General features: G+C 42.5%; 4 protein-coding genes across 17 annotated transcripts in view; 1 reads left to right on the top strand and 3 right to left on the bottom strand.

The window, feature by feature from the left end:
* Positions 1-540: 540 nt before the first annotated feature.
* On the bottom strand, positions 541-7,452 carry dync2li1 (dynein, cytoplasmic 2, light intermediate chain 1). The gene is made up of 13 exons (XM_078273695.1): positions 7,356-7,452; positions 7,128-7,251; positions 6,968-7,002; positions 6,442-6,511; positions 5,545-5,633; positions 5,140-5,338; positions 4,709-4,777; positions 4,383-4,460; positions 4,129-4,208; positions 3,961-4,031; positions 3,282-3,379; positions 2,966-3,058; positions 541-726 (listed from the first exon to the last, which is right to left on the bottom strand). The coding sequence occupies exons 1-13, from the start codon at positions 7,367-7,369 to the stop codon at positions 664-666; spliced, it is 1,083 nt and encodes a 360-aa protein (XP_078129821.1). The 5' UTR covers positions 7,370-7,452; the 3' UTR covers positions 541-663.
* Positions 7,453-9,018: 1,566 nt separating this feature from the next.
* On the bottom strand, positions 9,019-14,420 carry lyrm7 (LYR motif containing 7). The gene is made up of 5 exons (XM_078273365.1): positions 14,345-14,420; positions 14,059-14,131; positions 13,847-13,917; positions 9,660-9,741; positions 9,019-9,485 (listed from the first exon to the last, which is right to left on the bottom strand). Exons 1-5 carry the CDS (start codon positions 14,360-14,362, stop codon positions 9,415-9,417), a joined length of 315 nt encoding a protein of 104 aa, XP_078129491.1. The 5' UTR covers positions 14,363-14,420; the 3' UTR covers positions 9,019-9,414.
* A 78-nt stretch (positions 14,421-14,498) lies between these two features.
* hint1 (histidine triad nucleotide binding protein 1) lies at positions 14,499-16,446 on the top strand. Its single transcript, XM_078273364.1, has 3 exons — positions 14,499-14,661; positions 15,798-15,902; positions 16,139-16,446. The coding sequence occupies exons 1-3, from the start codon at positions 14,551-14,553 to the stop codon at positions 16,301-16,303; spliced, it is 381 nt and encodes a 126-aa protein (XP_078129490.1). The 5' UTR covers positions 14,499-14,550; the 3' UTR covers positions 16,304-16,446.
* A 600-nt stretch (positions 16,447-17,046) lies between these two features.
* cep170aa (centrosomal protein 170Aa) overlaps positions 17,047-27,387 on the bottom strand; it is a 48,501-nt gene continuing 38,160 nt past the window's right edge. For 7 of the 14 annotated variants that reach the window (XM_078273348.1, XM_078273347.1, XM_078273349.1 and 4 more), the window contains 11 exons: positions 26,266-26,367; positions 25,392-25,509; positions 23,640-25,190; positions 23,339-23,389; positions 21,869-22,142; positions 21,402-21,633; positions 20,819-20,986; positions 20,602-20,690; positions 20,381-20,474; positions 20,232-20,283; positions 17,047-19,791 (listed from right to left, as the gene is read on the bottom strand). In XM_078273348.1, coding sequence (XP_078129474.1) covers positions 19,460-19,791; positions 20,232-20,283; positions 20,381-20,474; positions 20,602-20,690; positions 20,819-20,986; positions 21,402-21,633; positions 21,869-22,142; positions 23,339-23,389; positions 23,640-25,190; positions 25,392-25,509; positions 26,266-26,367 — 3,063 coding nt within the window. In that variant the 3' untranslated portion in view covers positions 17,047-19,459. The remainder of the gene's footprint in view (positions 19,792-20,231; positions 20,284-20,380; positions 20,475-20,601; positions 20,691-20,818; positions 20,987-21,401; positions 21,634-21,868; positions 22,143-23,338; positions 23,390-23,639; positions 25,191-25,391; positions 25,510-26,265; positions 26,368-27,387) is intronic. The other 7 variants (XM_078273352.1, XM_078273360.1, XM_078273350.1 and 4 more) reach the window with 4 other exon arrangements.

Here is a 27,387-nt window from a genome sequence, read left to right as displayed (position 1 = left end):
ATAAAGTATTATATACTGTAGTTCAGAGCAATGATGCAAGTACAAAGAGCTTTTGTTAGACATGTTCTCAGAAAGATCACAGTGCAATGTGCAAGGCACAGTACAGAGGGGGTTAATCTGTGTTAACTAGGATTCGGCCGTGGACATAAACCACCTGATATGACTGCTTAATAACCGAGTGGTCCTGGTACTAAACAGCACCATGAATCAACCTGCTTTAACACTGATTGGGCTCAAACCAGATTCTGTATAGTTTAAATATGCAGTTTCTGACTGGAACAAATATCTGCACCAATGTCAAATTAATTATTTTTATATAAGAGTATCTATTGTACAAAGTGGCACATGTAAACTACAGCTTAAACTATAAATCACCATTTTGATTGAAAATGTAATGATGGACTAGTATCTATCATTGAGTACCAGAAGAGTCTCAACATTCTAAGCACTAAAATGTCACCAATGAATTGCATGTATTACGTTTTTGTTTAAATATTGTGATTGTAATGTATCATGAATAGGAAGTGATGCTTATTGCAATAATGTTAAATTGTTTATTTTTAGAACACAATTTTATCATTGGTATACAAGTAGTTTTGTTGTTTAAAACAGACACGACACCAAAGGAAATAAATAAAGCAAAGCCGTAAAGCCGAGTATCTCTCATGTCTCCAGCTCCACTCCTTTCCATGACTTAGCTGCATCCCTTTTATACTGATCCAACTCCTGAAAACAGAAAGAGAGAAGAAAAAAACATTAATAATAATACATTTTATTTAAAAGGCGCCTTTCTTGGCACTCAAGGACACCGTACAGGGATACATAAGACATTTAAAAGCAGCAAAAACAAGAAAAAATAATAATAATAAAACAACAATAGAAACAACAGAAAGAGGGAGAGCAATTGACATCAAGTGGAATAAGCAGTTTTAAACAGTGTTTTGAGTTGCAATTTGAAATGGGGGAATGAATCGAAGTTTCTGAGTTGGGGTAGTAATGAATTCCAGAGACGGGGAGCAGAGCGGCTGAATGCTCTGCTCCCCATTACATTTTTCTACATTAATGAAGTACGAAGAAAAAGTGCAGGCAGTGTGCAGTGCACAAACACATACTATAATGCAGAAATGCCTGCAAACTCATAAAAGTAAACAAGGTGTTCTTCTCCTCGACAGAAATGTTAAAAGCCTCTTTCAGATTTTGGCACTTTAGTAAAGTTTGTATTCAATGCAGTAACGATTGATTTGTGGCATATATTTTTTACCTTGTGAGGGTAACACAGGAATGTGCAGTTTCTGAGTTATTTTATTCTAACAGCCATACTTGGTATAATATAATAAGGTAGGTATATTCCTGCTAACTGTTATGCCAATGTGGTAATGTGCCAGGAAATGCAGCAATGTGCCAGCACATACAGGAGCAGTGTTTCCCCTACCATTGTAACGCCCCCCCTGAAAGAATGAAAACAATTATATAATTATGCTATATATTAAAAAAAAAAACAAAAAAAAAAACTGATGCACGAGATAAAGCTGTTTTCACACATACAGGCAATTTGCTTCTCGTTCCAGTTCCAAAAAATTGAAGAACAACAACAATCCCAATGTCTGAGTTGAAAACGCATCTTGTTGTCACGTAAGGGCCCTGTTCATGTGGCACAGACATATTAATTGCATTTTGTGTCTGTTAAGAGGCACAGAGGCACTCTAAAACTTGCCCCGACAACTGCTGTTTTAGCTCAGTGGACGCTTGTACACGTAGCTGCAGCTACTCCGTGTTGCCTGCACTGATTCGGGTCGGGGTTTTTTTCTATCGAAAGTACTCGCGTAGCTATAGCGATCATGATTAACGTAAAAATTAGCTGGAATTCTCCTTTAAAACATACATTCCTGCTTGGATTGCAGGATTTATACTTTTAAGAAAGGAAGAAAAGGCTTTCATAACATTTTTTAGACCTTGAGGATACACACAATGTGTTTCAATAGTTTTGTAATCCACATGGACAGAAGAGTCTTTGAGGATTGTATAAATGCCTTCAAATCATCGGTACTGGTTGCTAAATAGCGATCTGGATTTTTTGAAAGATGGCAAGGATTTATCTTGCACAAAAACAGATGTTCAGCTCTGTGACACAAATGTAATGATAACACATAAGAGGAACAAAGTGGGTGTACGGATACACGAACTCAGACAGGTGGGTGCCCTGACATGCAAATAGACCTTCACCAACGTATCCTCTATACATGTACTCTGTTGGAATAAACCTTTACCCTATTTCTCTTATTGGTTACCGAGACCAATTACATTACTGTATGTGTCGTCCAATGGCAGAGCACGATAATCAGTCAGCAGAGCCAGAGTGGCACTGGGACAGGCCGGCAGGGAGACTACTGATATCTGAGGTTATAACCACAGATACAGATATATGGCAGCCTGTTAATGAGACAATGAGAGAAACACTGCTATATAAAGGTTGCCGAAGGACAGAAGGTTACTCTGGGACATTAGCCTTGTTTAAGACAGGTCTAGAGCAGAGTGCACAAAACAGTGTTCAACAGCAGATCTATTTGTCTCTCTGATAAAGTGTGAATTCTTGTTTTTGATTCAGCTTAGCTTGGGCAGTTGAAAAGCAACAACTGATTCCATATGTTTCATTAAATCTAACCTCTTAATCAACTAGAAAATGTAGCGCTTTGTATGTTTTTAAAATCTGTTATCTTCCTCAATACTCGTTCCACTTCACGGGAGGTCAAAAGGTCAAGGTCACAAAGGTCACAGATAAGTGAACAGTAATTTACGAAGAACACTGATTGATCCCCATAATGCCAACTCATAGGTCATGTTATGATTGCAGTAGCACAGTCTGTCCAGAATCAGAGGTGAATAATGTGCTTTGCCATAGTATTAACAACTGTGCGTCTATAAAGTAGTACAAAACGCATGCATGTGATTGGTCAAGATGTGTTACCTGGTCTTTTTGGGCTCTCATGGCATCAATCTGAGGCTCACTGTACTGTGGGTCTTTGGCTGGATCCTTTAGTTCCCTTTGCTCACTGGTATTCTGCAAAGACAAAGTCAGTTAGATAGACAGTAAAAGATCATAAATTGACCGTTTACAGACATCCTTGTTCTTGCAAACATGCATATTTATAAAAAGGAATGATGTGAATATGATCGTTCAATGAGAGGGTGTTTTTTTTTTTAAAGATCAGAGGCTACATCAGTTTCCTTTTTTTTTTTTTCAATACTGATAAAGAAAAATGTGCTACCAGTGATTGAACTACCTCTTGGGGGAAGACACGCTCGTAGACTTTCTTCCAGAGGTCCTTTGGGTTTTTAGCATGCAGAGAAGTAATGTCTATATCAGTAGTAGGAGGGGAACCTAAAGTAATAGGAGCATTATTTTAAACACAATATCACACAATTCTGTTCATGTCACCAAATATCAATCAGGCATATGTCTAACAACACAGCAATAGCATTTCTTTTTTTTTTTAAGATTATTTTTTTGGGGCATTTTGGGCCTTTATTTCCAAAGGTTAGATGAAGACATGAAAGGGGAGAGAGAAGGGGAATGACATGCAGCAAAGGGCCGCAGGTCGGAGTCGAACCCGCGGCCGCTGCCGTCGAGGAGTAAACCTCTATATATGTGCTGTCCCGCTCTACCAACTGAGCTAACGCGGCCACAGCAACAGCGGGTTTTTTTTTATTATTATTTTTTGGGCTTTTCCACCTTTATTTGATAGGACAGCTAAATGAGAAAGGGGAGAGAGAGAGAGGGGGGAAGACATGCAGGAAATCGTCACAGGTCGGATTCGAACCCTGGACCTCTGCGTCGAGGCATAATCCTCTCAGTATATGTGCGCCTGCTGCTACCACTGAACCAACCCGACCACAGCAATAGCGTTTTAATTCCATGTAAATGCATTACTGCTTTTGGCCACCAAGTGGTGCTGTGCTCACCTATTTGGCTGAAGGAGTCAGAGCCTGCTGGAACGATGAGAGGCTTGGTAGAGTCACAGGACACACTTTTCCTGATCACATTTTTAAAAGAAGAATACAAATTGAAATAAAACCAAAGCATTAAATAGCACTACTAGTTGGAGTACAATGCTGTGTTTTCTTCCTGACCCTCTGTCCAGACCGAAGGCCAGGTGGGAGAAGAAGCTCTTGGTTTTTGACATTAGGCTTTCTGTCTTGATGCTAGTGAACTGATGAAAAGATTAGGCACATCAAAGAAAAGTGGATCAGAAACAGTTGATAGACTGGATAAATTCAATGGTAAGACAAAGCAAAAAAAAAAAGTGCAAATAGCAGTATGTTTAATCAAAAGTTATGTTAAATGTTAATATGTTGCATCGCATGTATAGTCAAACCAAACTTACAATAAGAGAGGCTGCGTAGTAGTGGGCAACAAAACGCAGTGTTTTACTAACCACTTTCCTCTTGTCAGAGTCAAATTCCTGCAACACAGACGGAAAATAAACTCTCATTCAATAATGTGTTACGCAAATCATACCAGGATCCAAGAAGTTACACCAATGTAACTGTGACTATAACAAACCAAACCTTTTAACAACTTCTCTGCCTAAAAAACTTTTAAGTTGTACAAATAACAAACATTTCAAATATCATAAACCGTATGTAATTAAGCCACCACTAGACCACCTAAATAGGTAAGGTGACATTTAGGTGGAAGCACGTGTTTTACCTGAAAGGTGTCATATTTGCTGCCGATGATGAGCAGAGGAACAGGAAAGGGACTGATCAGCTCTCTGTCCTGTTGACAAAGTCACAGTTAACTCAGGATACATGTACGTCTTACGTCTGCATTGGACAAAAATGTAATCACCTTTCATCTACAAAAAAAAAAGCCTTACACATCTTATTTCGACTTTGTCTGTACTGGAGATTCGGTAGAACTTTCCTTCTGTTATCAAAATAGTTGTTTTTCACCATGTTGGTTAAGTTTTTTAGGATTAGTCTTTACACATTTGTGATATTTAGCATTTTCTATGAGCCTGAGACATAAGCATTTCTCAGGTAGTTCATCATGCATTTCAAAACTTCTTCAAATATGCTATCATATGTTGCCCTGGACTGAAAAAAAGAGTATGCTGATATAATGGGCTGAGGTCTTACAGGATAGTCTTTAGGTAACACGCGTGCTGCTGAGCGGACAGGCATATGGTGTTTGGCTCCAGGTTTGGCTTTCTGTGCTTGTTGTGCCTGGGAGGAGACTTTCTCCAATTGAGCTTGTGTTGCCTGAAGCAGCTTTTCCATGGTTCCCCACAGTGCGTTGGGTTTGGACAGGTCCAGAATGAGGATGACAGACAGAGACCTGGGAAAATACAGGTTGGACTATGTACTCTGGCAGGATATTTAAAAGAAGATGTTGTTGAAGGTGAAAACCCCCTTCCTTTACTGGCATGACACTGCTGTTCAAACCATATTGATTTCTGATGATACACATTAAATAGTCTATAGAACACATACATAATATTCACATTCAGAACAAGACCTCAGGAATGTATGTAAGTGACCTACCTGATGCTGACAGGAGTGATGGGGATCTGGACCAAGTCTGACAAAGAGGTCCCTCCTCCTAGCTCCCATAGGTGGGCTATGTCTTTGGGCTGAAAGATGAAACCACCAGACTATCACACCATCTCATTACAAGTACACATATACTACATTTTCAAGTAAGGTATTTACTAGAGATGTTCCGATACCGATACCAGTATCGGTATCGGCTCCGATACTGCCTAAAAAGCTGGTATCGGTATCGGGAAGTACTGGAGTTTATGCTCCGATACCACGTAATAAAGCCCTAAGAAAATCTACGTTAAAGTAGTTTATTTATGTTCTTTTTCCGTTATAACAAACAGAATAAAAGAAAGTTCTGTGGCATTCATGTTTCACAAAGAGTTTAACCTGAGCCAGACCGACAACAAAGATAGAAATAATATCACATCCATACAGGGATAGTAGTACATACTTGTTAAAACATAATAAAATATATGACACACTGGTATCGGATCAGTACTCGGTATCGGCCGATACGCAAGTTCAGGTATCAGAATCGGTATCGGGAAGCAAAAAATGGTATCGGGCCATCGCTAGTATTTACTGGAGTAATAGAGAACCAATATTTCTGGGTACATAGTATATCATATCACATAAACAACACCAACTCTCGTAGTGAGCCTGGTACATTGTGCTCAATATGCTCAATAGTTCTGGAGCTGTGGTGAATGAATGTCGTCTTATTTAGCTCTTTACAAGGGATATCTTTTCACACAGCTCCTTCTTATCAATCTAAATGAAAAACATACAAAGTTTGAGGAGGTCACAACATATCAGGATTATCAATTGTGTGTTTTACTCCATTTTTTAGGGGGGAGCAAGAGTCTAAAATGTCTAAGACCAAAAGGGCTTTCTTACTGTGTTGTGTCCTCGGGCCCGTCTTCCGAAAGTGTACTCCAGTGCTAGAGTTGGCTTAGATGGTTCATCCCTGGTGGATAACAAAACAGTATTAGGTGTGCCAAAAAGGCATGTTACACAGAGGCCCATAGTGAATACAGATGTATGGCTAGGCTGAGCATTAAGAGTCATTTCCCAATTGCTGATTAGTTTATCAACGCAATATCCAGAGAAGTGATAAAAATGACTCCAAAATCAGGTTTGCGTCGGGCCCCTTTCTCTCTTTAAGGTGGCTCACTGCAAATGGCAAAGTCATAATGTTGGCTGACTGTCTCCATCTTAAGGACTGGGGGATTACAAATGATGCATCCTGTTCCTAAAGGTCAAGATTGAACTTCTATGCTGAAAGCATTATTGTTAATAACTGGCATGTTTATTGTGTTTTGGGTGAACTGTCTGTTTAACATTAGTTTGCATACAGAATATATTATCATGAGGCTAGACTTGATAATTCTGAGATGAGAGTTAAGACCACACACATACTCACCTGTCGAGGCATCTAAGGAGAATGGACGTTTTACCCTGAAAAAAGCAAAGGTGAGCTTACTAGCTATAACTTATGCTAGCTAGCTAGTAACAAGAAAAGAGTGCTTCCATTAGAAAGCAATAAATGTACTGTCTATGTTCTGGCACGACGGTGAACATACCCCAGTCTTGCTGCCCATCAGAAACACGGTCCTCTCGCTGACCGTCTCTCCTCCGTCCTCCTCCCCACCCTCAGCCTCCCGCCTGTGGACCTCCGCAGCAGCCTGCTCCCATAGCGTGTCTGAGCTGACAAATACAAGACAAAAGCGACTCGTTGTTCGAAAAAACATGCTATTATGTCTGCGATAATGTTAAGAAATATCAAAACGGGTATACAAACCGATTCTCACCTTATTTTTGGCATCAAATTGGATATGTTTTACAATCTTTGACAACTTGATAAGCCAGCTAAACGGCTACAACCAAAAGAAACCAAACGTTGCCAGAGTAACGGCGCACTTTGATGATGTAATAATTTGCTACAACTTAATGAGCATTATGGGAAATGCAGTGCCTTTTTTGAGACAGTCAAGCTTTGTACCTACTGGCTACATCAGAACCATAGGCTGTACAGAACCCGATCAGAACAAAGTAAATGTAAGACTTTTTTGCGTCATAGACTTTTATAGCTGTCTTAATATGTTCATAAATTGGGTGTCTGTTGTAAAATATCAACTCTATTCTATACTGAAGTAGTAATTCCTCTAGGTTCATACTACACTATATACAGTATGTGCAAAATGCAGGGCACACAAGACACTTATATTTATAAACATGAAATCTCAGCATAGTTTTAAGCCTAATCTTGGTGTTGTCATGGACCCAGACCTGAATTTCAACAGCCACATTAAGACAATAGCAAAATCAACCTATTATCATTTTAAGAATATATCAAGGATTAGAGGACTTATGTCTCAACAGGACTTGGAAAAACTTGTCCATGCTTTTATCTTCAGTAGACTTGACTACTGTAACGGTGTCTTTACAGGTGTCCCTAAAAAATCAATCAGACAGCTGCAGCTGATTCAGAACGCTGCTGCCCGAGTTCTAACTAAGACCAAGAAAGTGGATCACATCACTCCAGTTCTGAAGTCTCTACAGTGGCTTCCAGTGCCTCAAAGAATAGACTTCAAAATACTTCTCCTGGTATATAAATCCCTAAATGCCTTAGGGCCAAAATACATTTCTGATCTGCTTCTACACTATGAACCACCCAGACCTCTCAGGTCGTCTGGGACAGGCCTGCTTGTTGTCCCCAGAGTCAGAACTAAACAGGGGGAAGCAGCGTTTAGTTTTTACGCTCCATATATTTGAAACAAACTTCCAGAAAACTGCAGGTCTGCCGCAACTCTCAGTTCTTTAATCAAGGCTGAAGACCTTTCTTTTTGATGCTGCCTATTATTATTTTTTATATTGAACTGTTAATTTTATTCTTGTATTTTATCTCGTATTAATTTCATACTGAACTGTGAATTTTATTCTTGTATTTTATCTTGTTCGTCAATATTTTTATTTATTTTTTTATTTCCTATCTTGCTCTTTGCTTTTTAATGTTAAATGTTTTATGTAAAGCACTTTGAGTTGCCCTGTGCTGAAATGTGCTATATAAATAAAGTTGCCTTGCCTTGTGTGGGTCCCATGAAAATACAAATTGCCATGTATTCTATCCTGTATCCCTAGGTTTCTTCCGCTATCTGTTGCATGCCAAACATGTCTTAAGATACATTTCTGTTTATAAAATAAATACAAATTTCACCCTTTACTCCTTTGTCAAGAACTTTATCACATACATTTCACACTCAGAGACAAATACAAACAACCAATCAAATAAAATGTGATAATTGATTATGGTGGATCCTAGTCTCACATTGCCAGACCTTCCTCCACAGCGCTAGGTGGACTCTGACAGCTATCGCAGCCATGCATTTTCTGGGGAGTTGTCGTGGTCTTTGCCATGTTAGATCCATCTATCGTTTATAGAGATTTGAACAATAAATTAAACCTGAGACAGTCTGTGAATACTCCTCTTTAATCAGAACACAAACATTTTCAGTAGCAACACAGTAACAAAAACATTCCGCTAAATTATAAACTACTGAAAAATAGGCAGAGAGCATCACAAATCAAATGAAAACTAACTTAAATTACATTTGACAAAATACTGTACATGAAATTAGAGCACCCAGTTTACAGCCCAGATTTCTGAAAGCAGAACAGCAGAGATCTTCAGTGAGTCAAAAACATAAAGGCATAAATCCATGCAGCGATGATCTTTGAAATGGTCTTTGTTCAAAAGAGCCTGAACAAGTTGAAACTTTGTTTTGGGTTAAATCCTTGAAAATGCAGACAGGAGATTCTGGATGATAGTAAGTCTCTTTTTTGATGAAAAAGACGAAATCAGATGGTCTGTCATGACTTTTTCCTGGGCTTGTCACAATAGGGCACATTTTCGAGTAGAAGGCTCTCTCTGGGTCGAAGCACTAAAAGAGAAAAAGAGAGTAAATAAATGCAGCAAGTACATATTATTTGGAAACATTCAAATGTAATAAGTCAGAGAGAAGTCAAGATTCCTGTTGTATATTCTTTGCATACACATGTTATTTTCTATCACGGTACCACATGTTTTAGAAAAAGACAGGAGAAACATAACATACAGAGTTTCTTATCTCCAACATGTTCCATTTGTAGCACGCCCTCTCGAAGAACAGCTTCCACATCTGAGCCCATTTTAATCATCTGTAAAAGCAGAAGGGCAATGAGCACTGACAGAAAAGTGCTGCTGTGCTTGAAAACGGCACCTGAACTTCAGTATTTTGATGACACTGGAGATGCTTTCTAAACCCTTTGCAATGCTGCCTCAGCAGATCCACACTAACACTCCTCTCCTGCAAGACAGTGCAACTCTTTCTTTTTTTAATTATCAGATTCTACTATCAAGCCTTCTCCGGGAACCATCACCTTATCGTGGTGGAGAGGTTTGTGTGTCCCTATGAACCTGAGGGCTGTGTTGTCTGGAGCTTGGTGCTCCTGGTAGGGTCTCCCAAGGCAAAGTGGTCTCAGGTGAGGGGCCAGACAAAGAATGGTTCAAAAATCCTATGAAAAATCGAGGAAGGGATGAAGTGACCCTGCCCGGAGGAAGCCTGGGGCCCCCGTCTGGAGCCAGGCCCAGATGGAGGGCTCGTCAGCGAGCGTCTGGTGCCCGGGTTTGCCACGGAGCCCGGTCGGGCACAGCCCGAAAAAGCTACGTGGCAGACATCCCTCCATCCCATGGGCCCACCACCTGTGGGAGGAACCGCTGGGGTCGGGTGCGCTGCCACATGGGTGGCAGTGAAGGTCAGGGGCCTCGACGGACCAGACCCGGGCAGCAGAGGCTGGCTCTGGGGGACGTGGAATGTCACCTCTCTGTGGGGGAAGGAGCCGGAACTTGTGCGGGAGGTGGAGCGCTACCGGTTAGATCTGGTGGGGCTTACCTCTACGCACAGTCTTGGTTCTGGAACCATACTCCTGGATAGGGGTTGGACTCTTTTCTTCTCTGGAGTTGCCCAGGGTGTGAGGCGCCGGGTGGGTGTGGGGATACTCACAAGCCCCCCGGCTGAGCGCCGCTACGTTGGAGTTTAACCCGGTGGACGAGAGGGTCGCCTCCCTACGCCTGCGGGTTGTGGGGGGGAAAACTCTGACTGTTGTTTGTGCATATGCACCAAACAAGAGTTCAGAGTATTCGGCCTTCTTGGAGACCTTGAGTGGAGTCCTGCATGGGGCTCCAGTCGGGGACTCCATAGTTCTGCTGGGGGACTTCAACGCGCACGTGGGTAATGATGGAGACACATGGAGAGGCGTGATTGGGAGGAACGGCCTCCCTGATCTAAACCAGAGTGGTTGTTTGTTGTTGGACTTCTGTGCTAGTCATGGATTGTCTATAACGAACACCATGTTCGAACATAGGGATGCTCATAAGTGTACTTGGTACCAGAGCACCCTAGGCCAAAGGTCAATGATCGATTTTATAATCGTTTCATCTGATCTGAGGCCATATGTTTTGGACACTCGGGTGAAGAGAGGGGCGGAGCTGTCAACCGATCACCATCTGGTGGTGAGTTGGGTCAGGGGTGGGGGAAGACTCTGGACAGACCTGGGTAAGCCCAAACGGGTAGTGCGGGTAAATTGGGAACGTCTGGAGGAGGCCCCTGTCCGACAGACTTTCAACTCACACCTCCGGCGGAGCTTTTCGTGCATCCCTGTGGAGGCTGGGGGCATTGAACCCGAGTGGACAATGTTCAAAGTTTCCATTGCTGAAGCTGCGGTGAGGAGCTGTGGTCTTAGGGTCTTAGGTGCCTCAAGGGGCGGTAACCCACGAACACCGTGGTGGACACCGGTGGTCAGGAAGCCGTCCGACTGAAGAAGGAGTCTTTCCGGGATATGTTATCCCAGACGACTCCGGAGGCAGTTGCAAGGTACCGAAGGGCTCGAAGGGCTGCAGCCTCTGCCGTGAAAGAGGCAAAGCAGCGTGTGTGGGAGAAGTTCGGAGAAGACATGGAGAAGGACTTTCGGTCGGCACCAAGGTACTTCTGAAAACCGTTCGCCACCTCAGGAGGGGGAGCAGGGGAACCATCCAAGCTGTGTACAGTAAGGATGGGACGCTGTTGACCTCAACTGAGGAGGTAATAGGGCTGTGGAAGGAGCACTTTGAGGAACTCCTAAATCCGACTAATACGCCTCTATGGTAGAGGCAGAGCTGGAGGATGAGGGGGGATTGGCATCAATTTCCCTGGTGGAGATTGCTGAGGTAGTTAAACAACTCCACAGTGGCAAAGCCCCAGGAATTGATGAGATCCGTCCCAGAAATGCTTAAAGCTCTGGGTGTGGAGGGGTTGTCTTGGTTGACACGCCTCTTCAACATTGCGTGGAAGTCTGGGACGGTGCCTAAGGAGTGGCAGACCGGGGTGGTGGTTCCCCTTTTAAAAAAGGGGGGACCAGAGGGTGTGTGCCACTACAGGGGTATCACACTTCTCAGCTTCCCGGTAAAGTCTACTCCAAGGTGCTGGAAAGGAGGGTCGGTCGATAGTCGAATCTCAGGTTGAAGAGGAACAATGCGGATTCCGTCCCTGGTCGTGGGAACAATGGACCAGATCTTTACTCTCGCAAGGATCCTGGAGGGAGCCTGGGACTATGCCCAACCAGTCTACATGTGTTTTGTGGATCTGGAGAAGGCGTATGACCGGGTGCCCCGGGAGATACTGTGGGAGGTGCTGCGGGAGTACGGGGTGAGGGGGGTCCCTTCTCAGGGCCATCCAATCTCTGTACGACCAAAGCGAGAGCTGTGTCCGGGTTCTCGGCAGTAAGTCGGACTCGTTTCAGGTGAGAGTTGGCCTCCGCCAGGGCTGCGCTTTGTCACCAATCCTGTTTGTAGTATTTATGGACAGGATATCGAGGCGTAGTCGGGGTGGAGAGGGGTTGCAGTTCGGTGGGCTGGGGATCTCATCGCTGCTTTTTGCAGATGATGTGGTCCTGATGGCATCATCGGCCTGTGACCTTCAGCACTCACTGGATCGGTTCGCAGCCGAGTGTGAAAGCGGCTGGGATGAGGATCAGCACCTCTAAATTGGAGGCCATGGTTCTCAGCAGGAAACCGATGGAGTGCCTTCTCCAGGTAGGGAATGAGTCCTTACCCCAAGTGAAGGAGTTCAAGTACCTTGGGGGTCTTGTTCGCGAGTGAGGGGACAATGGAGCGGGAGATTGGTCGGAGAATCGGCACAGCAGGTGCGGTATTACATTCAATTTATCGCACTCGTTAGACGAAAAGAGAGCTGAGCCAGAAGGCAAAGCTCTCAATCTACCGGTCAGTTTTTGTTCCTACCCTCACCTATGGTCATGAAGGCTGGGTCATGACCGAAAGAACAAGATCCAGGGTACAAGCGGCCGAAATGGGTTTCCTCAGGAGGGTAGCTGGCGTCTCCCTTAGAGATAGGGTGAGAAGCTCAGTTATCCGTGAGGAGCTCGGAGTAGAGCCGCTGCTCCTTTGCATCGAAAGGAGCCAGTTGAGGTGGTTCGGGCATCTGGTAAGGGCGCCTCCCTAGGGAGGTGTTCCAGGCACGTCCAGCTGGGAGGAGGCCTCGGGGGAGACCCAGGACTAGGTGGAGGGATTATATCTCTAACCTGGCCTGGGAACGCCTCGGGATCCCCCAGTCGGAGCTGGTTAATGTGGCCCGGGAAAGGGAAGTTTGGGGTCCCCTGCTGGAGCTGCTACCCCCGCGACCCGACCCCGGATAAGCGGATGAAGATGGATGGATGGATGGATACTATCACGCAACATCCCGCGAGAGACAGGAGCCGCTGTGTTGGATGGAGCGCACTGCAATCGTTTTGCTGTTTTTGTTTGTCTGTTTTAAATGACACCTGCAATGCAGAGATATTCTCCTATGGTCAGCTTTAAAACATGTTACTTCTACATGTATGCTTACTGCTGTGTAGCTAAATTAAAAAAAAAATCTTTTATTCAATATCCAAATAATCCCTTGGATCGGACTTTGTATCTGAAGATACTCAATATGAAAGGAGCTGAATCAGGATGAGGAGCAAAATGTGATCAGGATTTTGCTACTTTGGACGCAAGTCTTGGACTTTTCAACAAGAAATGTCACTTCAGGCCCTGGTCTAGGGGCCTCCTGACTCTTTGGGCCCCTGGGCATGTGTAGGGGAAACCTATTCAGTAAACAATCCATGATTCCAGAGCAAAGACGACAGAATACCCACACACTTATTTAAATGCATATGCAAATGCATGCAGCCAAAAGAAATATGCAACCTATATAAACAAACCATTTTACTTGCACTTGCACTGTACCTTCTTAATGTTTTCGTCTGACGTTTCATTTTTGTTTTTCCGGAACTCCTCGTTGATCTTTAATCTTGCAGCTTTGTGGGGGAAAAAAGAAACATAGTTTTGCATTTGTTGCTACAGAGCATGTATTAAGTTATCTACTGTAAACATCCAACAAAGATATAGCCCCAGATAGCCTGCTACTGGGACTCAAACCAACACACTACATAACTCACCTTTCAGTGCTCTGTCATCCTCTTTGAATACAGCTATCCTTGTTCTGTGCAGTGCTTTAAACGCGCTTAGGACCTTAATATACAGACATTCAGCTTTTAACATCAGAACCTTGTTAGTTGAACTGTAGCAGCTGTGAATACGAACGCTTTCCTGCCATTTTAGCGATCTACTTCATAGAACATGCACACATATGTTTTTATAATGAGACCAGCTAAAGAAACGAAAAGGAAACATTGTTTTAATAATGTTATTTTTTATAAAGCATGACCACATTCCCTTTCTCACCTTCAAACGAGTCCCCATCTTGTGTTCTTTAGCTCACTTCCGGTTTAGAAGCGAGGAAGTACCAGTACTACACTACAAACGATCACTCTGGACCAATCATTACAGATTATAAAATGACGCGCTTTGTAGCCAATGAGCGTTCGCTGTAGTTTCACAGAACCAAAAGCTGCGCTGACCGACCCGACAGGCGGCTCATATGCGCCAACATGGCTGATGAAATGGCAAAAGCGCAGGCTGCCAAGCCTGGCGGTGACACAATATTTGGAAAAATCATACGCAAAGAGATTCCTGCCAAACTTCTCTATGAAGATGACCAGGTATGCATTAAATAGTTTCACTCATATACACTTCGCTTGCAAGAAGTCACACTTCTTGCAGGTGACGTGAAGCTAACGTTAGCTCCGCGCCAGCCTGCTAACGTTACTTTACTGCAATTTTGTGAATATTTAGACTAGTGTGTTATGTGTAGGTCCTCACATCACAGAATAAAACTAAACCAAAACCGGATGTGCAAAAAATTGTGTTTTAGGACATTAGGCTTCTCTTATGTTTGCTCATGTTGCATTTGCTGCCACTTGGCATCTACAGACAGTTGGCTTTTTACCAAGTTACGAAAAGGTCCACTTGCCTGCCTGCTACTCCAGCAAATAATTTTAATATTTAGCCACTGCGTGAGCATTTATGTGTTGATAGACATTCACAACGATGTGTGATGTCGATTCACAGCGAAAAACACCACCACCTGTCAAACAGGCTTCATTGCTTTGTGTTGTGTTTATGCAGTGGCGATTAAAACAATGTATATGTGGTTCCGACTCTGTGGTTATAAAACTAACGTTACACATTGAGTCTTGGTTCACTCTTCCCTTACAGGCTTTACACCTTTTTAAACCGCTTACTCCCCATGTAATAAGCTATAGCTGATTCCCTTGATTTTCTAAATGGATACAATTCATCAACAATTCAAAACATCTTCTGAGATCTTAAAATGCAACACAAAGATGCACTAATACTGTATGTCTGTATGATGTCAGTAATGGCCTATATCAGCTTTTAATAAAGCCATATCATAGAATTAACATGTTTTATTGCAGATATGTAATTTCCAAGAATTCATGAGGTCATTTCAGCTACAACGGACAATGATACAAATTCAATACTAGCATGTGTCTTTCTCATTACAGTGAGGTTTACCCATCTTGCTGTAACAGGCGTGGTTCAGAGCATTTCCATATACGTACAGTAAATGAGGTGGACAACATATTAGCAACATGTTTGAACAGAATAATAAAACATCATCAAACAGATACATAAGTTGAAATCACAATACAAATTGTGGCAGCATTTATTGCATTCAATGTTTCTAATTTTCTGGTAACTCTGTGTAAACCAACGCCACAGCTGTCTGCACAGGCTAAGTTCTTATTCTTCATTTGTTTTATTTGTTTTTTAGTGTGTGGCCTTCCCTGATATTTCACCTCAAGCTCCTACTCACATCCTCGTTGTCCCAAAAAAGCCAATTGTTCAACTGTCACAGGCGGAGGATAGTGATGCTGCAGTAAGTATGATTGAATGACCTAGCTTTTACGATAGACTGTAACATAACGTTGCTTATTCCCACTTTCAGTGATTTGTCCAACAACAGTGACCACTAGATGGAACCCCATACACACCTTATTGCTTGACAGTTGCTGTCTCTGAACACTGTACTGTAATCTATCGGTTGTCTGCTCATACATACATGGATGCATTTTCACTTAAGTGTCTTTCATTAATTCTTTCTCTGTCTCTTAGTTGTTGGGCCACTTGTTGCTAGTTGCGAAGAAGTGTGCTGAAGAAGCAGGCCTGCCTAAAGGCTACAGAATTGTCATCAATGATGGGCCTGATGGAGGCCAGTCGGTCTACCATATCCACATCCATGTCCTGGGTGGACGCATGATGGCATGGCCCCCCGGCTAACCTACACAGACCACCCTGCCATCAGTGGTCACGTCTGTTGTCTGACAACCAGTACTGTTCAATTTCAACTAACTGTCATGGGAAATAAGAGCCAAACAAAACCTGCTAATTCATCAATGATAATAAAAAGCACTTCACAACAACAGTGTTGTTTGTCTTTATCTAAAATTCCTCAAACAAGGTATTTTTTTTAGATATGAAAACAATGTGTTGCTTATTTTTAGTACTGTTGGGATTTCAAGCACCACTGCTCTCTTTCTCTCAGTGCTGTTGCAAGCATATAAGTGAAAGACAGATTTGGCCTGCTGCTGCAGTTGTGAGGAGAAATCTAATCATGGCAGTTATAGATGGGAAATTATGGGTTTGTGTACAGTATGTTGTCTGCAGTAAGAGACTTGCCGAAACTGCTGCCGTAGGTCTCGCATAGCGGTTTTTCATCAGTCATCCATTAAGCGCTATGCACAGCATTTAGCTGACACTAGTTTGAATATGCTCATTGGTGCTTATATTGTATATGTAATACCACATTTATAGTCTCTGATTTCAGAGATTAGACAGGTCTACTTTTATTCAATAAGAATTATGTTAATTCAATCTGAATTAACCCTTTGCATTTTCTTTGATTAAACATATAGGGCACTTGTCTGCCTGTATACAAAGACAAAGTTCAATTTTCAAAAGCAGAATATAAATTATAATCTGAAGTCAGTCCAGTTTCATTCCCAGTAAAGTGAAAATAGATAAACAAGTGAATGGCTCTGTTTTATTAACAGTAACAAACAATGCAGATAGTGGAACAAATATAAAATGCATGAAACATCCACAAAATATTAAACAAAAAATAAATAAAATGGTGTTTTTTCTTTACAAAAATTGAACACTGAGAACACTGATTAGATGACACATGTAGAATTAAAAAATAAACATGTACCTAGCATTCACAGTCCCCTAATTTAATTTCTTTTGATAAAATGGAGGAAAAAAAAAACATTTTTAGAGATTAGAGGCTTCGTTTGTACAGAAAGAATAGTTCCAGAGAGGCAAGGCAGTCACTTCTAATATCATTCTCTGTTAAACCATTTGACATTTGATGCAGCCTTTTGCTGCTTCTTTACTACGTCTGTATGAAAAACACTACAATCTGATGTGCAAAATAAGAGAAATCTTTTAGACAACTATGTATTTTTCTTTTCTTTTAATCAATGCCCTTCTATAGTCAAAATGGGCACTTTGAGGCATTAAAAAACATTGTACAGAATAGAGAGAAGGAAATGAACATGTACTGTATTCTGGTACCTAAATTCACTATTGCAAGAGTATCTAAGTACTAATACACTGCCTTTAAGTTTAAGTCATATTACTCTAGAACACAGACTATACGCTAAAGAGAGAGATTCAGAAAATGGTTAGTCCCCATTAAGTAACTAGAAAAGCAGCAAAGTCAATAAGAAAGGTTAACTATACTGTCTCTGCAATTCTACAGTATCAGTATGCTGGAACTCCCCCCCCCACCACCACAACAGTATATACACTGATACGAAGCCACATTACGAGCAAAAATTCATGAAATAGATGGGGAGCTTACCTTTAAACATGTTCATTTCTACTCACTGACGTTCCTCAAAGACACATTTTCAACCACAAAAGGCCTCCTTGTTAGTTGCCCGTGTTCTTTTTAACAAGACGTTAACTAAAACCAATTCCAGCAGTGATAGAAAAAGAAATTGAAATTCACTGTAAGGGGATTCAAAGCATTAAAAAGTAAAGGTCTACAATAAAGTTACAAATTACAAAATTTCTTTGCTCATCTTTGCTAGTTTAAAGACATATCACATCACCTGTGACTGCAAAAAGTAGAAAAAGGCCAATTGGAAATCATAAAACACTTAGGTGGATGTACTGTAGCAAAAAGGGTTTTATTATAATAAATTAACTAAAAATGGTCTTGACATTCAGAGAAAAAGGGTGAACTGCAGAGGAAGGAGAGACTTATAAGATAAATATAGAGTCTCAGGTTTTTGCACAACATGAATTTAAAGATGGCTCAACTGTTTGAAAACGACAATGTCAATAAACTTGTTAACTTTGGTAAGTGATTAATTTATCTGAAAATGATCATTGGTTTCCCAAAGGCTGTTATTTTCGTGTAAAATTACCATTCAGTATTAGTAAGATCAACACAGACACCAACTTGCAGGAAGAAAGCTCTAAGCTCTGTCTTGTACATGCTACTGGAGTGACACTTTTTCCAACTACTGGGGAGAGAAATGGAGGGAGGAAAAAAGTGAAACATAATGGGTAAAGTAGAAATAAGTGAGCACAGAGATGGGCACTACAATTCCTTTTTTAACATAGTCAGTTTCAGAGAGGCATCAATGGACGGTTAGAGTCATGACATATCTAAAACATCTGCAATTCTGCTTGATTTGTGAACAGTTTCAGGCATAAATAACGTCTGTATGACTGTGTGGTTTGTCAGGGTGGTTACTTAAGGCTGCTGAACAAGAGCTGATAAATAACTGCAGTGTGCTGTATTTAAGTTATAGTGTCCATAGAACATATTTTGCAAGTGTTATTTTACAATGCATTCTGTTTGTCTGAAAGTACTGTATTAAAGTCTTAGTTGTTCTGTATATTATTTGAGGGGACAGGGGCTGCTACTTTTGAGGATGTGTTTTAAGGCATGTCCTTAGTGTAGGTAGGGTCCAGACACATGGAGAAGGCAAGAGGAGAAGACTGGAGGAGAGTGGAGACTGTACAACCACAGAGAATCTGTCCACAGAGAGCAGCCAGGCAGCCTTCAGTCCGCCAGGAAGTCAAGTTGGCCAGTAAGCATGAACAGTTCTAAGTTGAAAAGCTGATAAAATGACTCTATCCAAATCATTCATGGGTGCATTTCTGTTCAAGGGAATATTCATGACGCATAAGCAGGGGGTTTAGGTCAGCTGAAGCACTTCATTTCCTCCAGGTCTGGTAACACTAGCTAAATTGTGTTTATATTATATCCATAATCTACTGGTGTAGTCAGCACAATGGCAACGGTTTAAATGTTTCCACACTTGCTTCTTATTTGTGAAAACTGATCACCAGCTACCTGCACTGCAATCCAGACTCATGTTTATTCACCTAACATTGATTTCAGGGAAACTTGGGTGTTCACTTCTGTGCGATGGCCTCCTCTCCGCTCGGCCGCATGCGGTTGAAGGGCAGTCCTCCGACTCCTGTTAACCCGAGACTCACGCTGGGGTCCCGAGCAGTCTCCTCTGGGCTGGCGCGGGGAGCATGAACCCTGGCCACGGCTGCTGAGCCTCCAGGCCCAGGAAGGATCTCCGGCAGTGATTCTTTGGCTGGGGGCGCAGACCCAGGGCTGGTGGCAGACGGGGAAGTTGTTTTGGCCGTTTGGGGCTTGGTAGGGGTGGTAGGGCTGGTCAGGCCGAGGCTGGCTAGGGCGTCCAGAGTCCCATCCGGGTCTACCATCACATTGATCACTGGGACAGAAACAGGGAGATAATCAATGTGTGTAGAAATTTGTTTTAAAGTCAATATATATATATATATTCACAGCTAAAATAAACTTTAGAGCTTGGTTTGTAATAAAGGCTCTGAAAACCTATTTCCTTAGTTGGTTTCTTACTAGTGTATGAGTGTTACTCAAACTCTTTTTAAGTAATAAGTGAAGATGTTTTCTTTACTTTAATTGTTGCTTATTTAGTCATGAATATTTTACATTATAGAGAAATACTTCAGATTTGAAGCCAAGTGTTCAAAGCTTTAGATTTTGTCAATAGTCATGCCCTCCTCTATCATAGAATGCAAATAAACAAATAAAATGAGATTATAGAAATACCCAGTGTGTTTTAGTCCAGGTAATGTCAAATTTGTTATTAGTACTACTATTAATATATATACTGGGGGTATGTGTCTTTACCTTGTAGCTGCTTGTCAACTCTCTTGAGTTCAAGCAGAATTGAGGAGATTTCCTGCAGAGAGGAAGAAAATAAAAGAAAACTATTAGCTCCTAATAATACTACACTTTTCTTGCCATCAAATATTACTCAGACAGATCGGTTTCTGTACCTTGTTGGAGGTTTTCAGGAGTGGAACGTCACTCTCCGATCGCAGTTTACTCTCAATTTCCTCCCAGTTCCTGTCCTTATCTTTAAACAATATCCTTGACAAAAAATAACAACAGGACACATTGTTGATTCGCAGTGTAAACAAAGAAAAACAATGACACACTGATGGATAGATACACTTACAAACTTACAGATGGTTATAATATCACAAAGTATAATTACCTGATTTTTCCTGCTGTTTTGTCGATGGAGTGTCTTATCTTGGTCGACAGCTGAGAAACGGAATTAAGCAGCAGGCTGTCCAACACTGCCTGAATACACAGAGGAAAAGAAAATAAGTTTGAAATATGACAACCTGAAGGTGATTGCTGAAAGTGTTCTTGTGAAAGCCTCCGGGTTGGTATATTTTTGATGTCATGCTCTCTGCGTTGCTTCTCACCTCCTCTCGGTTCCAGGTGCGTCTCCTCAGAGCTCGGGGCTCCAGACTGTCAGGGGCACGGGGGCGGAGCTCCACCGGCTTGCCGTTGATCTCTGGCGCCTTATTGGTTGTAATCACAGGCGGAATCTTCTTGAAGTTGAGGCTCTCATCAAACACCCGATCCACCAACTGGGCAAAGACAAGGAGAAATGTAGAAGTGAGAGTGAAATATTAAAATTCAAAAACTTGCAGACATTTCTCACAGTGTTATTTCATCTTTGTTTGATAGAGTTAAATGAGATTTGTTAGAAATGAAGGAATTAGGAACTCTGTCAGGGAGCACTAAGAAGCTATAAAGCTTTAAGTGCCAAAAAAGTCAAATTTAGTCCTATATTATATTAATAAGTAAATCCTATCATGGCAAAAATAATAAAGGAATGGAAGTGGAGCCGAATATAAATGAATACCTCTCACAGCAGATGAAGCTACAAAGCAACAGAGAGGCCTTTTTTTTTTTTTATCCAAGAAACAACAAAGGAGCGATGGCAAAGACACAATGGAAGCACACGCAGTGAGGCAATGATAGAAGAAGAAAAACGGGCACCTTTCTCATGCTCTCCTGAATGTCCGGCTGCGTGGGACGTGCAGGGCCTACCTCTTCCCGGGTGTCGATGGCCGATCCCGGGGTGGTGGCGGCGGTGCTGACGGTGGTGCTGGGTGCCGTGCCAGATGAGCTGACCGAGTCGATCTCGCCAGCCACATCGTGGATCTCACGGGCCAAGATAGCCAAGTCCTTAGCCAGGTCCTGGCTGATCCTGCGCACACAGGGGAATAACCTGTTAACCATCAGACACATGGAGGAGTTCTTTAGACATTTTTATGAACACATGCCACTTGCATACACAAGAACCTTTAATCACATACACATCAAGATAAAAGTTAAGCCATTAAAGGCTCTTAATAAACATTGCATTACCATAATCTTAATAAAACATTACATAGATTCATGAAAGATTAAATTATTGTATCAGTTAATAGATCAGTCTTATACAGAGAGGCGCAGATCAATACCTTGCTATCTCCTCGCTGTGTGCTGTCCAGTCCTTGATGTACTCCTCTTGCTCTTTCATGCGGTGTTTGATCGCCCCTCCACCCGGACCCGTCACCACACCTGAGCCTGGGCTCGCGGTGGTGCTAAGTCTCGAGCTGCGGTGCGGGGCAAGGTGATGAGGCCGCATGTGGGAGCGTCCTCCGTGCTTCGGAGAATTCCTGTTGGAGCCAAACTCTTCCTCTGAGGTGGAGCCGTACTCGGGCGGCAGACGTCGCCACCTGCTGCTACTGGACACTGTACACAAGGTAATGGAAAGGGCAACACATTTAGTCATAGACATTTGACATTAGACATTTGTTATTCATGAGGTTAATAAATGAGCTTGTGAACATGAGAGGCTTTGTTACTGACGCAGCCACCAGCTGATCCTGCAGACATAATTCAAATATTATGCAAGTAGTAGATCATGGAGGAGTAGGGGTCTTTTTGATTATGGAAATAAACAAATGTAGATATACTTTATTTTACAATGTTCCAATAACATGTTATTCTATGCAATGTTCATCCTTCTGGAACTAAAATTAAAAATGAGGGCCTGTGAATAATAGATTGGTGAAGCAAAGCCTTTGATTTTTTTTTATTTTTTATCTTAGTTTGTTAAGTTGACAAGTTAAGTTGTTATACAGGAATGTTTTTGCATTGCTAAAACCACATTTAAAACAACAGAGACAGCAGCAAAAAACAAAACTACTTGAATTATCTAAAAGCTTCCCACCCCAGGCAGCCGACAAAAGCATCCAACAAAGTTACATAACACCTTGATAGAGCCAGGGATATGTAAAGCTGCTTCAGAATGGTCACACACAGGCTGCATTAACGTTGCTGCACCATGATGAGACAACACCATGCTCTATCAGTCTCTCAAGGGTAAAATGGGACAAAGTGGAAGTGTCATGAATACAAATCTCCACAAGGTGGAGCACTATTCCAAAACCATTTGCTCATGGGTTTTGAAGTTTAAACTCCAATGTTTAACAGACTGTGAGTAGAGCATTGGGGTCTTCATCGCAGCATCACTTGATGAATGTCAGGGGGAGGGGACACACACACAAAGGCAACATATGCTAGAGCTGGGTCACCATACTTCATACATATTTACTCACTGAAATGTCTTTATGTGATGTACTAACACTATAAACTACACTTTTCAATTTACATCTACAAAAGTATTTTCAACAAATTTAGAATTTTATTGTAAAATTTAAATCTGAATCTAAATGTAAAATATCCAAGTGTGTGTTGCCTAACAAAGGACTTTACGTGACTTGACAGAATTGAGCGGCTTCTATTGCTGTGACCCAGGTCTGACACACACACACACACACACACACACACACACACACACACACACACACACACACACACACACACACACACACACACACACACACACACACACACACAAAGGCTCTACAGTTCTGGTACAGTACCCATCAGCTCTTCCTCTCCATCACCGCCCTCAGGTTCGAGCTGAGAGCTCTCTGGATGATAACAACCAACGCACAAGTTTGTCACAACACAGTGAAAATGTTTACAGACAAATGTTTACACACTGACACATAATGAGGTATGCTATGGTGTAGAGACATTGTGAGCTTGATCCATACACCGCATTATTTTTTGAAAAACAGAAATGATATAATAAGAAACCTTGATGGACAATTTAAAACAAAATTATTCATGAGAAAACCAGAATAAACCAGAAATGAGGCATCCAGTTGATGTGCTCACCTGTGGGCGAACAGTATCCAGATGTAGTGGTTTTACTCTTGACCTCATTCAGTTTGGATACGCTGTTGGCCCTCATCCTGGGTGTCAGTCTGTTCTCTGTTGGTGTTGATGAGCGCAGGCCCAGACGCAGAGCAGTCTCAGCTGACAGACGGGGTGAAGAGGTGGAGCTCCGCGTCACTGTACACTCTGAGTCACTGCGAGCTGAGATGGAGCCCAGACGGGTCCTACGCGGCTGAGCCAGCATGTCAAGTCGTGACGGTCCCTTTCGACCAGATGGCGGCCTCGAGGTGGAGCTGGTGGTGGACACCTCAGAAGCCACAGACACCCTGTCTGCATCAGCTAGATCCGTGTCAGAGGTATCCCCCAGCCGGGCGCGGCGAAGAAGGGAGGCTCTTGTGGGCCGTGGCTGAGGCAATGATGCCTGCTTGCTCAGAGAGGAGGTTGTGGCTGCCTGGACACTGCTCCTGGTTTTGGAGGTTTTAGCAGACCGACTATCAAGTTTGGAATGAAGAACATCATCTGAGCCACGTCCGTGTGCTGAGCGCCCCAAAGGTCCAGAGTAGGTCTCCTGGTCTGAGGAGAGGATGTCAGAGATGGGGAAGGAAGATGTCTGGTCATCATCAGTGAGATCCAGAGAAGGCTGGCGTGCTCTGGAGGAGGCAGAGGATGGCTGAACAGAGCGCCGCGCATCAGTCCGGCTTGCCTCCACAGTTCTTGTTTTAGTCTTCCTCTCCAAGCGGTCACGGGCACTTGCGTTAGAGACACTGGTCCTGGAAACTGTGCTCATATTGCTCTTCTCCCGGTGCATGCTGCTGAAGGAACGTGGTTTATGTTCGCCGCCAGCTATTGTTTTTCTCTCTGCCTCTCCAGCCACATGACTAGCTGTGCTGGCCGTGTCAACATCTGACTCAGGAGAGATGGAGTCAGTCCGAGGAGGGACGCCAGTTTTACCACTTTTCTGGTCTAGTTTGTTTTCATCTCTTAGTTTGGCCTCCAGGAATGCCATGACAGCTTCAGTGTCCTTCAGGAGCGTAGCAGTATCCATGCTGCCCACAGAGTCACTGCGCTCGCGCCCATTGCCGCCTCTATTGATGCGTGGGATGAGCTCTGCAGGGACATTAGTGCTGGGCTTCTCAATTGTGAAGCTGCCCTGGCGCACTAGAGGCTTCCCAGACTTCTCTCCTACTTCTCCTGCTCCTCCTCCTCCTCCTCCTCCTTTCCTCTCCTCAGACTTCTTCCTCCGCTCAGTGCTGCCAGAGGACCGGACAGGAGCCTTGGATGGAGAGGAGGTGGAGCTTTGTTTACGTTTACTGGTCATGTCACTGTCCCTCATGGGAGTCGGGGACTCCCCGTCTCCCTTGTTCTCTTTCTCCTGGGGTTCAGTGTCCTGTTTCTCCCCAATCTCGGACCTCAGTCCAAGAGCTTTGGTGCTGGATTTAGCCCGGGGATCATCCACAGGGAGCTGGGGGAGGGTCCTGCGCTTACGGTCAGTCAGACTGGAGGAGGATTCACCTCTGCTGAGGGAGGCACCTGACTCAAAGGCATCAGTTCCTAAAATACAAAAGACAAATTTAACTGAGATTCAAGATTTTTTTTCTCCACATAAATTAAAAGCACATTCAAGTGATTCTTAGTGCTGCTTTGTACTGTATATGCTTTTAAGGGAAAATGTATTGTATTTAAAAACTCTCTACTTCAGCTCAACATTTCATTTAGGCTTATGCATTCTCTGAGAATCCAGTGACTGTGTACCTCTCTCTTTGTGGAGGAAGGCAGCTGTTTCTGCTCCTGAGCCCTCTGGGTCTGTCCTGGTATGATTGGCAGCTAGACTGGCCCACTCAGAGACCCAACTCGAGTCGCTAGGAAGAGCCTGAGGGGACACAAGAGGGGGGTGGGGTAACAAGAGAGTAGGAAACAGGAGTAAGAAAAAAGAGCAGTTCAGTCAATTGTTTGTGGCACAAAATATACAGGGCAGATCATGAGTGAGATTACATGATGATGGATGAAGTATTTAGTTTGTAGGAATGAAGGGTGTGGTATTAAGAAAAATTCTCTCTTCTTGCAATTTTACTTGGATATCAAAATATGTCTGCTTGAAGCTTTAATCTGCCACACCAACACCACCGTCATCGTACAAGAAGGTTTTAAGAAAAGATTAACAATTGCTTCTCATTTTACTAGAGACATCTAGCTAAATGGCATAAAAGACTTGATAAAAAATGCTCCCTCCTATGAAATTGCCTTGAGGGCCGAGCATGTCTCTCCACATGTATGATCTAGGTCAGTCTCAGGGAGGACTAGCCTGCTCCCATGAACAGGCTAGGGGAGTAGAACTGTCAAGCCATGGGAGTGACTTTGACTCACACTATGAAGCTCAGCCTGGTCTGAGAGGCATAATGAAACATTGTCATTTTTTACAATGGGATTTACATAACCATTCACAAAGAATGAGTGGTCAACATCATTATTGTAGCAATGAACACTTGTGTATAGGTGAACATATGAGGAGAGGTAGAGAAAGACAAGCAGAGAAAGAGAGGGACAACAAGGGGGAACCAAATGTGAACCAAAAAGGAACAAAATGAAAGTCAAAGATAAATAAGCTGTTAACGTGCAGTTTTTCTACCTCTTTCCCCGTCTCTCCTCCTCCTCCTGTCTCCTTTCCTTTTCCTTCTCCTTTCAGATCTGACAGACTAGAGGAGTCCTGGTTCTGCTGGACACCAAACACCTACAAATGTTTGAAAAAGCAAGAGGAAACAAAAGCTGACAAATTGTATATGTATTTTGTATAATGCATGCAAGTCTTACGGCATTATGTATGTATGTATTGTCATACTTTCCGATTAGTTTGTCTCTGTATGCATCCTTAGCATATAAGTACTGTAGCACACTATGGTAATATTATTCTTCAGTTCTCTTGATGAACAAAATGAACTGAACAGACAGAAGAAGATGCTGTTGAATTAAAGCACCAATCTGCACTTGATCGTTGAATACCATGGCAACGAACAGAAATCAGATACACACACACACACACACACACACACACACACACACACACACACACACACACACACACACACACACTTTACAAAAGGGGTAGAGAAAAGGAGAGCGGACAGACTGTGAGCAGTGTGCCAATTAGTGTGTCAGTTAATTACAGGAATTAGCATAACAACACTTCCAGTTTTGAATGTAATGCACTCAGACTAACACTGACTAGAACCACACCCCGCTAATTATAATCACTGCTCCTCTTAAGATAACTCCTGTATACAACGCTTACAGGGATATGTGCCTCTTTAAGATGTCATTTAGTAAGGTTTCAATTATGTCTATGTAATAAACCTTTATTGGCAACAACTTAACTTCCTATAAATAAGTCCCAACTTCTGAATACTGGTAGGTGGCAATGAAAGAGCCCAGTGAACCTTGTCTAGAAAGTTTTAGCACTACTTGCTTTTGTTGTAGCTATTTAAGGAAGTCTTTTTAATTTATACTTTACTTGTAATGATGGTCAAAAGAAAAGTTAGCTTTTCCACAATTTTTTTGGGGGGCTTTTCCACCTTTAATTGATGAGAAAGGGGGAAGACATGCAGGAAATCGTCACAGGGTGGACTTGAACCCTTGACCTCTGTGTTGAGGTATAAACCTCTAAGTATATGTGCGCCTGCTCTACCCACTGAGCCAAGCTTTCCCACTATTTTCAGTTTCTCACTCTGAAACTATTATTAAACCATCTCTTTCT

The sequence above is a fragment of the Sander vitreus genome, chromosome 17 (genome assembly GCF_031162955.1).
Source record: "Sander vitreus isolate 19-12246 chromosome 17, sanVit1, whole genome shotgun sequence".
Lineage (NCBI taxonomy): Eukaryota > Metazoa > Chordata > Actinopteri > Perciformes > Percidae > Sander > Sander vitreus.
The sequence above is the reverse complement of the archived record's forward strand: the minus strand, read 5'-3'. Positions and strand labels throughout refer to the sequence as shown.